Raw genomic sequence first — 12,472 nt, forward strand, 5'->3', positions numbered from 1 at the left:
TCTCTTGCCAAACGGTGTTATTCTTTATTGCAGTTTAAGTTATGCGCGAATACAACACCTAAATCGACTTTTAGACTGCTGTCTAAATAATGTATACTTAAATAGACAGCTTTATATATTTACATTATCTTAGTTTGTTTATCAAATATGTGCGAATGTCATGATGGAGTAAAACTTTTGTGTGACTCAAAACTAACAATAGTATACGCAATACTAACTTTTAAACAATCGAACACATCAAAATAAAATAGCTCCATACAAACCAATACAGTACAGAGTGACATTAAACATATAGCTTTTCCCATAATTACTTTCGTTTTGATTTCGTGGTATGATTGAATGACGTGTGCAATATTGATTCTACCATTCTGTACGAAGCAGTTTAACGGTAAGGTTGATTTTTTTTTTCCATACTCCAACTGTATGCCTATTCTGCACCTTTCTTTCAGATCAACTAATATGTACACATATGTAAGGACATTCACTAGTACATGAATTAAAAAAATAAATCTTTCTTAAATAACATATCAAACTTTAAATATCGATAAATCTTATAAATATAATATTAATTTTTAAAAAATTGCTAAAAATGCTGTGGATAATAATTCCATATAATAAAAATGTGTTTCTTTTGTTGTATGATACGACAATAAAATTTTAAAGAGTATTTGTTCTACATGTAGGTATTACAGTAGAACATATAAAGTGCATTCAAGAAGAACAGTTGCCTTGGTGCATTCAATATGCTCTTTAACAGTAACGTTCTTGCACGCTATTCATTTCTTCATTGAACGGTTAAACGTATTTGGATATTACTTTGGCACAGGTAAAAGGAACAGTTCAACTGTTCTGCGATTTTTTTTAAATTTTGTTTAAAACAACTTGCACATTGAGCTTAATATCGATCAATGTTGCTTGATTTATATCAAATATAAATCAGCAAAATATATATTATAGTATTAAGTTTTTTGCGAAATTTAAAAAAAACAGCAATAAGTTTCTGTCAGTGAACTCTAGAATGGTTCTCGATACGAGACATCATTTCATCATTTCTTTTAAAAATTGCTGCTTTGTCATTTTACAATAGTTTTCCGCATCATCTATAAGAGGCTAGGTGACTATAAATTTTCTGACGGAAACTAATTATTAGAACTATTTTGTGTGTGGTTTTTTTTTTGTATTATCAGCATTTTGTTCTGATAACCAATTTGTAATCATTTTAAAGAAACCGATGCTACTGCATTGTTACAACGCACTTTGAAAAATTACGCACTTTGAAAAATATTTCAAAATACGGTGCCACACAGCATAATTCGCTACCATTTAGAAATGAAAATTACAATAAATAAAAATCAAAGTACTGAAGTACTGAAAGCCGGGCTCTTTTGGTGTGTCTTTATGCATATTGTGTAGTAAAGACTGAAATCTCTCTCTCTCTCTCTCTCTCTCTCTCTCTCTCTCTCTCTCTCTCTCTCTCTCATGCTTTTAATGTCGGCAAAGCGTCAGAGAGCTACCAATTTTTGTAAGCGGCTATAAACAAAAATATGTCTGTCTAGTAGAAAAAAGTTCAACAGTTGCTGCCTTGAATTTCTCAACAAGCGTTATATATTCAATTCCCATTTCTGCAACGCGCAGCAAAGTAGTTCATGGAAATTCATGCGCATTGTGTCCAAAATGCATAGTCTTGTTTATAAAACACGTTATTAATAAGAAAACTAAAAAAGATAGACAATTCTTTCGAAATTAAAAAAGAAGAAACAAAATGCCAACACTTGACAAAACGTGGCTCTTTGTGTAACTATTTGGTATGGCGGAAGCTTTTACTTTGACGCTGTTTGGGTTTTTGTTTACTTTTGCTATTTATAGTAACATTGGCGATTGGCCTGCCTACAGCCAGGACTCTGCTTTCAGCAGAGCCCGGCTAAAAACTGCATAAAAGATTAGAGCCATTTTAAGAGGGATTTTCGGCCACCTTTTTACATTACATTTGAGGATAAGAATGTAAACATTTCTTGAACTGGCTTGTTTCTGCCCGAACCTGACCAAAACTGTGGCCAAAAGATATAAAAGCAATGAATATGAGATTCTACATGTTGTTTGCGTTCAAGAACAGAAGAATGCCTTTTTAATCAATTGAAACAGCTGGCGAACTGTGCAACTACAGACGTATTTTAAAGATTTAAACATCTGAAAAATATGAAGGGGGTTTATTGGTGTCCTCTCTACAACCATTTGTTGAGAAAAAGGTTGAATTTTGCACATTTATGTAGAAACTTTGCCTCAAAATAGGGTACCCTATTATTATCACTCGGCATGGGATCTATTTTTAGAACAAGAAAATTCCAGGCTTTACTTAGAACTCCCATTCTGACAAAAATTATGTATTTTCTTCTTGATTGGCTATGGAAAGCTCATAAGTATTTAAAGACTGTAAAAATCTAAAATCTGTTTTAAAGATCTGCTTTATTGTGTGAATTTGACGCTGTTTTAATTGAAAAATACAGTTTGGATGAAATTGGCAAGTATCGTTGCGTTTAATGTATTTATACCTATTAGCCAATGACTAGACTGTTAACCATTAGTGGATCCTGTTCTTATTCAATACGAGTTTGGCATATACTGCCCTAAGTCCAAGCTGTTGTTAAAATGGCCTGACGTCATGACGCATATCTAAAGTTTGGAAGTTGTCTTCTTCGAAACCTATGTATGTTTAACGTGTCAACATTTAAATTCTTAAAAAATAAATTATTATTTGGGATGTAATAATCAACAGCGAGCGAGAGTTTTCAAGTAAATTGTGTGTAATCCTGTTTTTAAAATAGACAACCATGTAATGGAGGGAGGAGGGTGACACAACTTGTTACCTACTGCCTACTTCAGTAGAATGTACTAAGTAATAATTAATGTTGTTATCATAAACAAAATCATCAGTTTGCTTTAAAATAATGATAAAGGTTAATCGTAGCAGGAATATTTACTGGAGAAACTAAATCACCGAAGCGGGCCGTTTTATTTCATTTGACCGGAGGAGTCCAAAATGGGATCATTTTAAAGAGTTATCATATGATGATATTCTATGGAGGACACCGTGTGTATACATGTAGCTTTGTTTAAAAAAAAATTCCTGGTACTTTTCTGTTCGGAGAAACCTTTGCTTTTGAATGACAAAAAGACCTTGCAATCTTAACATGACAAATATAATTCAAACTTCACTATTTTCTTTTCCGCTTTCAAGCTGACGATTTGTTGATGCATGTACTTTTCTGAAATAATTCAAAACAATGATATAATTTAATTTAAAATAATATATTTGCAGTAAAGTAAAAGAAAATTACTTACTAGTATTGTTTCTTAATCTAAAAATGAAATGATGAGCATCAATCGAAACTTACTATCTGTAAAAGGAATTTATAGATGCTTCCAATGGAAAAACGTTGTTAAGTCAGGCAAGCTTTTAAGAAAGCAATTACTTGTATAATTGTCTTACAGTCTGAGTCGGTTGTCAACATGGCAGACGACGTAGACACTGAATCTGATGACGAGATCGAATGTTCGGGGATGATACAACCCCCTCTCATCAAACAGTTACAAACCATTCTGAGTGAATATCCTGATGATGGACAAATTCTTAAGGTAACTTTCTTTCGACCCGATTGATATTTTATGAACATCTGCGGATATTTAAAAAGGGTGTATATGAAAATAAACTTGACCCTAAAGCTCTATATGCATTTTTAAATAAATTGTCTAGAGAATGGAAATGTTTATGTTATCCATCGTACATATGTGATAAACTTTCTGCAAATTATATAATTTCAAAGGCATCAAAAAGTATTGAATAAAAATTTTTAATTATTATTTTCACATTCCGATACAGACTATAAATGTTACTTTGAAATATCCATTATCCTGTTTCACAATGTTTACAAAAAGTTAGCGCAAAAATGTGGTCGGCATGTTGACGGTGGTCAATCGCATTCAAAGATGAATGAAAGGAGAAAATCATAAGAAAAGTTTGAGTAGAGGCGCTCCCAACGGGGATATATTGATATTTTGGGCTGTCATGCCTCTTCCATCATGGTGTTTCTCTTTGTTAACTTTTCCTGCACACACTACACATAATTATGTGAATAGATTATAAACATGCATACGATTTCTTCGTACATTCAATTGATTAAACACTCCTATTATTCAAAAAAACCAAATTGAATGATGCTTAGAAAGTGTCTGCACATAAACAATATAATGTTTTACTTTACAATAGTTTGGGCGAACTCAGAGGAATTACAAACAGTTCGTCCTGATATAAACTATAGTCTGTCCCATGTTACCGTTTCTATCACTAATGGACAATTTTTAACAAAAAATATAACCGTGAGAGAAGTATAATAAGTAAAAAATGCAATTTTATGATATATTTTTCCACTCGGATATATATCAGAACATCTCTCACAATTTTCAAAAGGTATCGTTAACAGATATTGGTATGCTTTTATGCCTCGTTCTTTAACCTTACAAAAATTTGAAACATTTTAAAGACGAATCGTTAAAAAATTGTACACTCAAGTAAAATTAAATTTTTTTTAACATATGTGTTTTTAACAAAAACTTATTTTGTAGAAATAAAATCTGAAAAAGGTTTAAAACATATATACTAAAATATTGGAAAGTCGGTGTAAAAAATCAAATTATGCTGTTTTTTTACAAGGCGTATAGAGAGCTAAGAAAGATAATAGTATCAGGAACCCAATGTTTCATACGTTTTATGATCATGAACAACTTTCTCGAATGTCTTCGGGTTCATAAAAATCCTGCCAATATTTCAATTAGATCTTTCCCATTTCTTTAAAATAAATTTCACCAATCACATCCTGTTCACTAGAATTTATCGTTCAATTTCATGACGTTTGCTCTTAATGTTGGGGAACATGAATAGAAATTTTAAAAAAAATGCATTTTTTTTTTTACAGATTTAGAGATACGTAATAGTTGAAGATATCTATAATGTTTTTTGTCTTTTTAAGAGAGTTTTTCTATATATGTGTGTAAGTCCTGTTTTGTTTTGTTTTTCTTGAAAAGATTCATAAGTTTATACTGAAAAATACGTCCGACACAATTGTTAAGTGTATTTTCCTGCCCCCCCCCTTTACACTGCAGAACAATGATAATTTTGTTATGCAAAGAAATGCATGTATTATTATGCATGGGTGCAGCACAATAATATAACTCTAAATATGCAATGATATATCACTGAAAAAATCACAATCATTTCAAACAGGAACTCATTCAAAATGCAGAGGATGCTGGCGCCTCGGAAATGAAGATTCTCTATGATGACAGACCAGCGGTGCAAGAACCTTCAACAAAAAGAGCTCCGTTCAGGAAGTATTTCAAGGTAAACTTGGCTTCGATATTAAATATGATTTCCAAGACAAAAGGGAATAAGTCATGATCATACCCTTTAAACGTACTTGTATTTTCTTCTTTGGGTAACATTTGATTTATAAACATTACAAAAATATCATCTTTCAAAGTAATAGATGTTGGTATATCTTTAAAATTAAACTATATTTTCAATAAAAGGGGGGGGGTGATATGAGGAAATCTACTAACAAAAGTATAACAACACTTTCAAACTCTCTATCTTAAAGATTTTGTATTTGAGATATTTTTGTAATTCATTAAGTACAAGTTAAAATACACATTTGTATGTTTACACAATATTTTTTCCACAAATTGTTGATTACTAAAAAATTAACTTAATAATCATGGAATTTTTTTTTGGCAAAAGGGACCTGCACTTGTAGTTTACAACAATGCGGAGTTTATTGAAGCTGACTGGACAGGGATCAAGATGTTGTACAGCAGCATAAAAGAGTTTGACAAGACCAAGGTTGGAAGATTTGGTCTGGGGTTCAAATCTGTTTTTCACATAACAGGTACTTTCAGTTCAAATGATTTTTTTTCAGCATGCATTTCCTTGTTCAGTGATAAAAGTGTCACGTTTGCGGTCAGGTATTATCTCTTAATGAGTTGATTAACAGGTAAAGATATTCATTCACGGATGCTTGTTATTGTCATATGATTGTTATGACCACAAATATAGTACCTATTTAAAGAAAGTAACTATTTATAGCGAAATATTATTTGTTTTTTTAGGCAAGTGTAATCAAACTTTACATCGGAATGCTGTAAATGTATAATAAGTCATAGACGATTTTTTGCGGAATTTGATTTTTCAGAAGTTAGCATGATTTTGCATTAGTGTATTTCCTAAATGTTTAAAAAGCAGGCGGAAAAACTTGATTATTCCCGTAAAAACTTCAAGAATTTGTAAAACGAAAAAATTCATTTAACAAAATAAACCGTAAACAATTGAACAATATGTAGATTGTTCAAACATAAATATAATAAAATAACACAAACCCGAGTACATACAAACTATGCATGCTTTCTATTTGTCATTCTCAAGGTTTCAACTAATGCCCATGATTCTTTACTATGATAAATATTATACAAAAAACTGTGGAATCATCATATTTTCTTTTGTAGATATATGAGAATACACGAAATTACGTCCCCACGAACCTGTAAAATTTGAGACATCCAGAAAAATTGGCCCCCTCGAAATTTAATGATGCCACATTAATCAAAAATTTTAGAAAATTGCCCGATTTTGTCTGAGTATTCACTTTCCAAATGATGCAATTACAAAATTACTACAATATGACCTGATTTAGATTAATATAAGTTGTGTTGTATTTCAGTTAATAATCCAATACTACATTTATGTAACTTCCTCCGTAAGAAAATGAACTACTTTTATTAACTTTCAAATTGTCATCGAATAAATGACATTAAGATTGATATGACATTGTTTGAAAAAATGCATTAGTTTATTTCAATTTAAGCTTTTAATAACTTAATGAAAATTTAAACTGTGCATATTTTGGTACCCCTGCATTTGCTACATGATTTACGTTTTTTTTCTTCTAGACCACCCAGTTATCATCAGTGGAGACCAGCTTCTAGTATTGGACCCACATCAAGATTCCTCAAAGGTCTGTCAGACGATGAAACTGAAAAAGCTTCACAGATATAAGAAAATGAAAGTAGAAGACTGTCTAAAGGCATTCTCAGGGGTGTTTGGTTTTGATCAAAATACTCTGGAATGTGGGCACTTCAATGGAACCATATTTAGATTTCCTCTGCGCCAAGAGGAGACAGAACTCTCAGACAACATTTACGACAAGTCGAAAGTTGATGACCTGTTTATGTCGTTCAAGGATGAGGCCCCAGTATCATTGCTCTTTTTAAAATGTCTTGAAAGTATCACTTTACTTCGAGAAGAAAATGCGTATAGAACTATTGACATAGGGGAGGTGCATTATTCTGTAAAAATAGATGGAACAACAATCGAAGCTGTCCGATCAGCCAGAAATATCATGAAGTCGCATATTCAAGTTGATCTTCAATCCGACATTGAAAACAGTTATTTCATGACAATCTGTGTAAAAGATCATGGATGCGATGTCATGAGCATATCATGGAAGGTAATGAATTTGTTCCAAGGGAGAAGCAGCATGTCCTCACATTTGCAAAAACTTTCAAATGATGACTCTCTGTCTTACAGTCCCTATGTAAGTGTAGCTATGGATATGGATTGTCCTACAAATTTTCAAGGCCATGTTTTTTGCTTTTTACCACTTCCACTGACAGAGGAAAACCTTAGTGGATTGCCAATTCATGTCAATGGATTTTTTGCCCTTAACCAAAGCAGGCGTTTTGTGAAATGGCCGACCACAGATCAGATACGAAATCATACCCACACAGATAAGTCAATTCAGTGGAACCAAGCACTCGTTATTGAGGTTTTATCAGAGGTTTATTATACTTTTCTACGAGAACTAGTAAAAGAAAGTTCAAATAACGAAAACGACAAAGCTCATGTAGCAACCGTGTCACGTTGCATACCAAATGTGAATGAAATTGACGAACACTGGAAAATTCTTATACTACCCTTAAAAGAAAAACTAGAACATTCCCCAATATTTTTTACCACCAACGAAGGAGGAAAATGGATTACCAAGGAACAGGCCGTGTTTTTCAGACAAACCAAAATCGCGAATCAAGGTACCAGACATGAGTTAATTTATTTATTATTTATTTTTTTTTATCAAAGTGTTTATTGTAATAGCTTCAAGCTCAAAGTACTTTGGAACATGTAAGTACAGTTTAGTTGATATGATCTTTTTTCTTAGAATACTTGGATTTCTATATCACTTTTAAATATCAATATCATTTATGCTAATACATGTATTTTAAAATCACTTATTCACTTACCAAAACCAATTAGTATGATACTTTCTTAAAACAGTCAAAGGTCAACTGAGTAAGGTTTTGTGTGAATAATTTTATCGATTTCCTCATGGATATTTTTTTAAAAAAAAATATCCATAATGGGAATAGGAGCTAAAATTATATTACAGGTTATAAGGTCAGGGATGTTCTAAAGTTTATTAAAGATGAGGTGTAGATTAGCATCAATGGTCACATGCACACACTATCTCACTCGTACGTTTTAAAATGTTTATTGTTAAAGGAGCAAGACGACGATGCATTTATTATTGATGACCTTTTTCCCACGTTCATAATATAAAAGATGCTCACCCCCTCCCACCCCCCGATTGTGACATCCTTGCTAGTTACCGCTGTGATTAACCTGTTTCAATAAATACACAGGTGTATATATTTTTGCTTCTTCATTAAATAATTTAAATGGGTGATCAACAAAAAAATATCATTTTTTTTTTTACATTTTGATATGAACTAATGATAAATCTTTCCATCCATTTTGAAACAAGAGGGAGATAAACACGGCTGTTGGTGGTGTCTAGACTCCGCTTACAACACTCTGATTAGACAATCGTTAGCCAATACAATGTGTTGAAACTCGTTTTGATTAAATGCCTTCTTTCATTCATTCTTTCTTTATTTCCTCCCTTAGGAGATTGTAGCATGAAATTTTACTAAAAACAATATACAAATCATCAAATGCATGTAATATATATTCCTTTGTCAGAAACATAATGGAAATGAAAAGATGCTAATATGTTATATTTCAAGTAATAATTTATAGCTGTTTTCTCATGAACTTTAAAATTTTGTATATTTACTAGTTTTACATATTTCCTACAGTAGACATATAAGTTTCCTTTAAGAATAAACCTATGAGTATCAAAGCTAATGTGAAAAATTCCTTTCCGTTTTATTCATGCGGATCAAATCTTGTAAATGTAATAGGTTTTTCAAGATTTTAAAAATTACTACAAAATAATTAGGTTTTGCATTTGATGTCCCTCAAGCAATCTTGACTGGATCGAAGTATTTATATTAATTTGAATTCTGTTTCTTATTTCAATATTTTGCAGTGGACACAACCTTAAGACGAATCCTTGAAATGTATTGTCAAAATACTGTAGAAGTGGAAGAGCATGTATGGGATACGTTGCAACTGCAAGGGAAACCGGAGGTCACACCTGATTTTATAAACAGGTCACATGAACAACTTACCTATAGTTTTTTTTTTTAAACATGGATGGTTTCATGCAAAAAAATTTACCCAGAACATTTTTTTCAAAGTTTCAATTAAAGTATATTTTTGTTTTGATAAGTACTCATAAAACAAATATCAATGCAATCAATTAATTTTCATACATTCGTCAGTGATAAAATGCAGTGTAAGCTCTGTCTATTTCTCCAATTTACTTTGGTTTGTTAATTTATCACTGAATTCTGTTTTTACTGATTTCAAACAAATAACAGGCTTTTGAGAACCTCCGACGCCTACTTGAACTGCAGCGATGACGAAAAAATCAACCTTTTAAGATATCTTCTAAGCGCTGGACAATACAATGCCCTTGATGATCTTGCTCTACTTCCTCTGCGCAATGGCACCTACATTAAATTTGATCGGGATAACACTAGCTCCTGTGAAATATACATGGTGCCCAATTCGAAGATTGAATTACTCGTTGGAATGGAAGATAGGATCTTGTCACCTCTACCAAAAGACGTTCAAGATATTTTTGTAACCATCGTTGAAGAAGGTGATTGGCAATATTTATATATTTACATTTATGTTTATGTATTATGTTTGGCTAATTATGCTAGAATGCCTCAGATGATAATTGGTTCAGAGTATTACTGTCAAATGATATCAATTCGGTGGGAGTCAATTTTAATGGCGAGTCAAATTTTTGCTGTTTTAGTTCGTGTAAACATAATTTCGTTGATATTGCGTATCTTATAAATAGAATGCAACCTATATCGCTACATGTAACTTTGATGACTTTGTAATTTAAGCGTATAGAAATTATGCAGTTAAATATATTTATTTTCTAATAATAATTTCTTGCCAATTCCCTTTTTTGTATGGGGACGCAAGTCTTGTATACACTACATCTACAAGTCCACAGTAGATGAAAGCTCCCGACACCGATACATCTCGATGACCTCATCCAAAACTCACCTTATCTGTTTACACGTTCTAGGCTTTCTTATTCTTTTCAAAAATAAACAATACTTGTTTCACTCATGGCCTTCACCATTTAGAGTCAACTAAATATATAAATCTGTGACGTCTTATGTTTATATTGATTAAAGAATGCATTTGTCCAAAAGTCAAATATTATACTATTGCCAAATTTTTATAAATAAAACTGAATTTTTATAAATAAAACTGAATAATTTTTATATATTTAAAGAATGATTTACATGGTTGTCTCCTTTCAAATATATTTGGTATCTGTTGTGCCAATTTTTTCTTTGATAGTACTTAAACATATTTCCCTTTTTAGCTCACCTGAGGCTTACGTAAACTTTTTTGATAAAAAAAATAAATAAAAATAAGCTATAGAAAATGGACCCTTTTTCAGTGCCGTTTTTATGTACAAAATATTAACAAATTGCTTTTTTCGTAATATTTAAGCTCTGTTGGATCCTTCTGATTTATATGCACGCTTAAATTTACTAAAATTAACATATTTTTTAAACAATTGAGGATTTTTAAATGGATAACCTAAATCCGGATATATCGTATCGAACCTACTTGAGCTGAGTCTATTTAAATTAGAGGGAGGAGACATTTAAACCAACATTATTCTGTTCGTGGATCGATCGGCACGTTTGCTGAATTACACTTTTTGCATTACTTTTCGTCTGGAAAAACTCGAAAACGCTTTTTAGTTGCATATTACCATAGTGATTACCATAGTGATCAAACAAACATTCCTGACCATACAAAGTCGATGAAAAGCGATTTAAAACGTGTCAGTGTTTTACAGTGAGCACATTTGACAAGACTACCTGAATAGAACCCACGTAAATAATTTATACCATACGTGGGTTCAAAAATAGGTCACGCAGGTAATGGCTGTCACTGCTACAGGAAAAACCTTGAAATTTTCATTCATTTTTCATATTTTATATACAAGGCTAATATTGTACAAACTTCTTATTTTCACAGAAGTTTTCTTAATGTATGATGCGTCTTTTGTCTTTTCCAAAAGTTTAGGGTAACAGTAAACGAAGGCTTTGAAATAAATGCCCGTCCTCGATTTACTATATAAAATCACAAGTGTCGGATGACCCCTACTATGTTGTAAAGTTTCGTGCTTTTTACATACTCTAAATTCAGCGCTAAAACTTATTGGTTCTTATTGTTTAAATATCAATAGATGTTGGCAGATAAAAAAATATGCTTAATTTGAAATTTCATTTTTTCACTTTTTACTGGGGTCCATAAGTACACTTGTTCTTTGTCTGTTGTCTGTCGTCGGCGTCGGCGTCGTTGTAAGCGTGTTAGTTTACATTTTCAGCTTCTTCTCCAGAACTAATGGGCCAATATCAAACTTGGCACAAAGCATTATTGGGTAAAGGTGGTTCAAGTTTGTTCAAATGAAGAGCCACGCCCTCTTAAAAGGGGAGATAATATTGAATTATTGAAAATACGTTGGAATTATTCAAAACTCTTCTTCTCAAAAACATTTAGTCAGAAAAGCTGAAACTTGTGTTGAAACATCTTCAGGAAGTAAAGATTCAAGTTTATTCAAATCATGATCCCCGGGAGTAGGGTATGGCCACAATGGAGGGTCGAATTTTTACATTAGAATGTATAGGTAAAAATCTTTAAAAAGCTTCTCAAAAGCCATTTGGCCATAAAAGCTGTAACTTTGGTAGAAGCATCATCGGGAAGTGTAGAATCAAATTTGTTCAAATCATTATCCCCAGGAGTAGGGTAGGGCCACAATGGAGGGATCGAATTAGAAAAAGTTTAACTTTGCTGGAGGCATTCCAGATAGTGTAGATTCAAGTTTGTTCAAATCATCCTCCCGGGGGGTATGGTTGGGTCACAATGGGGAGTCAGATGTTTGCATAGGAATATAAAGAGATAAATCTTTAACAATCTTCT

At 32.1% G+C, this 12,472-nt stretch overlaps 1 protein-coding gene across 1 annotated transcript; it reads left to right on the forward strand.

Moving 5' to 3' along the window:
- The first annotated feature begins 333 nt into the window (after positions 1-333).
- LOC105338338 (sacsin-like) lies at positions 334-10,620 on the forward strand. The gene is made up of 7 exons (XM_066088640.1): positions 334-388; positions 3,490-3,633; positions 5,279-5,395; positions 5,792-5,939; positions 6,997-8,133; positions 9,432-9,555; positions 9,826-10,620. The coding sequence occupies exons 2-7, from the start codon at positions 3,508-3,510 to the stop codon at positions 10,310-10,312; spliced, it is 2,139 nt and encodes a 712-aa protein (XP_065944712.1). The 5' UTR covers positions 334-388; positions 3,490-3,507; the 3' UTR covers positions 10,313-10,620.
- The last annotated feature ends 1,852 nt before the right edge of the window (positions 10,621-12,472 follow it).

The sequence above is a fragment of the Magallana gigas genome, chromosome 6 (genome assembly GCF_963853765.1).
Source record: "Magallana gigas chromosome 6, xbMagGiga1.1, whole genome shotgun sequence".
Taxonomy (NCBI): domain Eukaryota; kingdom Metazoa; phylum Mollusca; class Bivalvia; order Ostreida; family Ostreidae; genus Magallana; species Magallana gigas.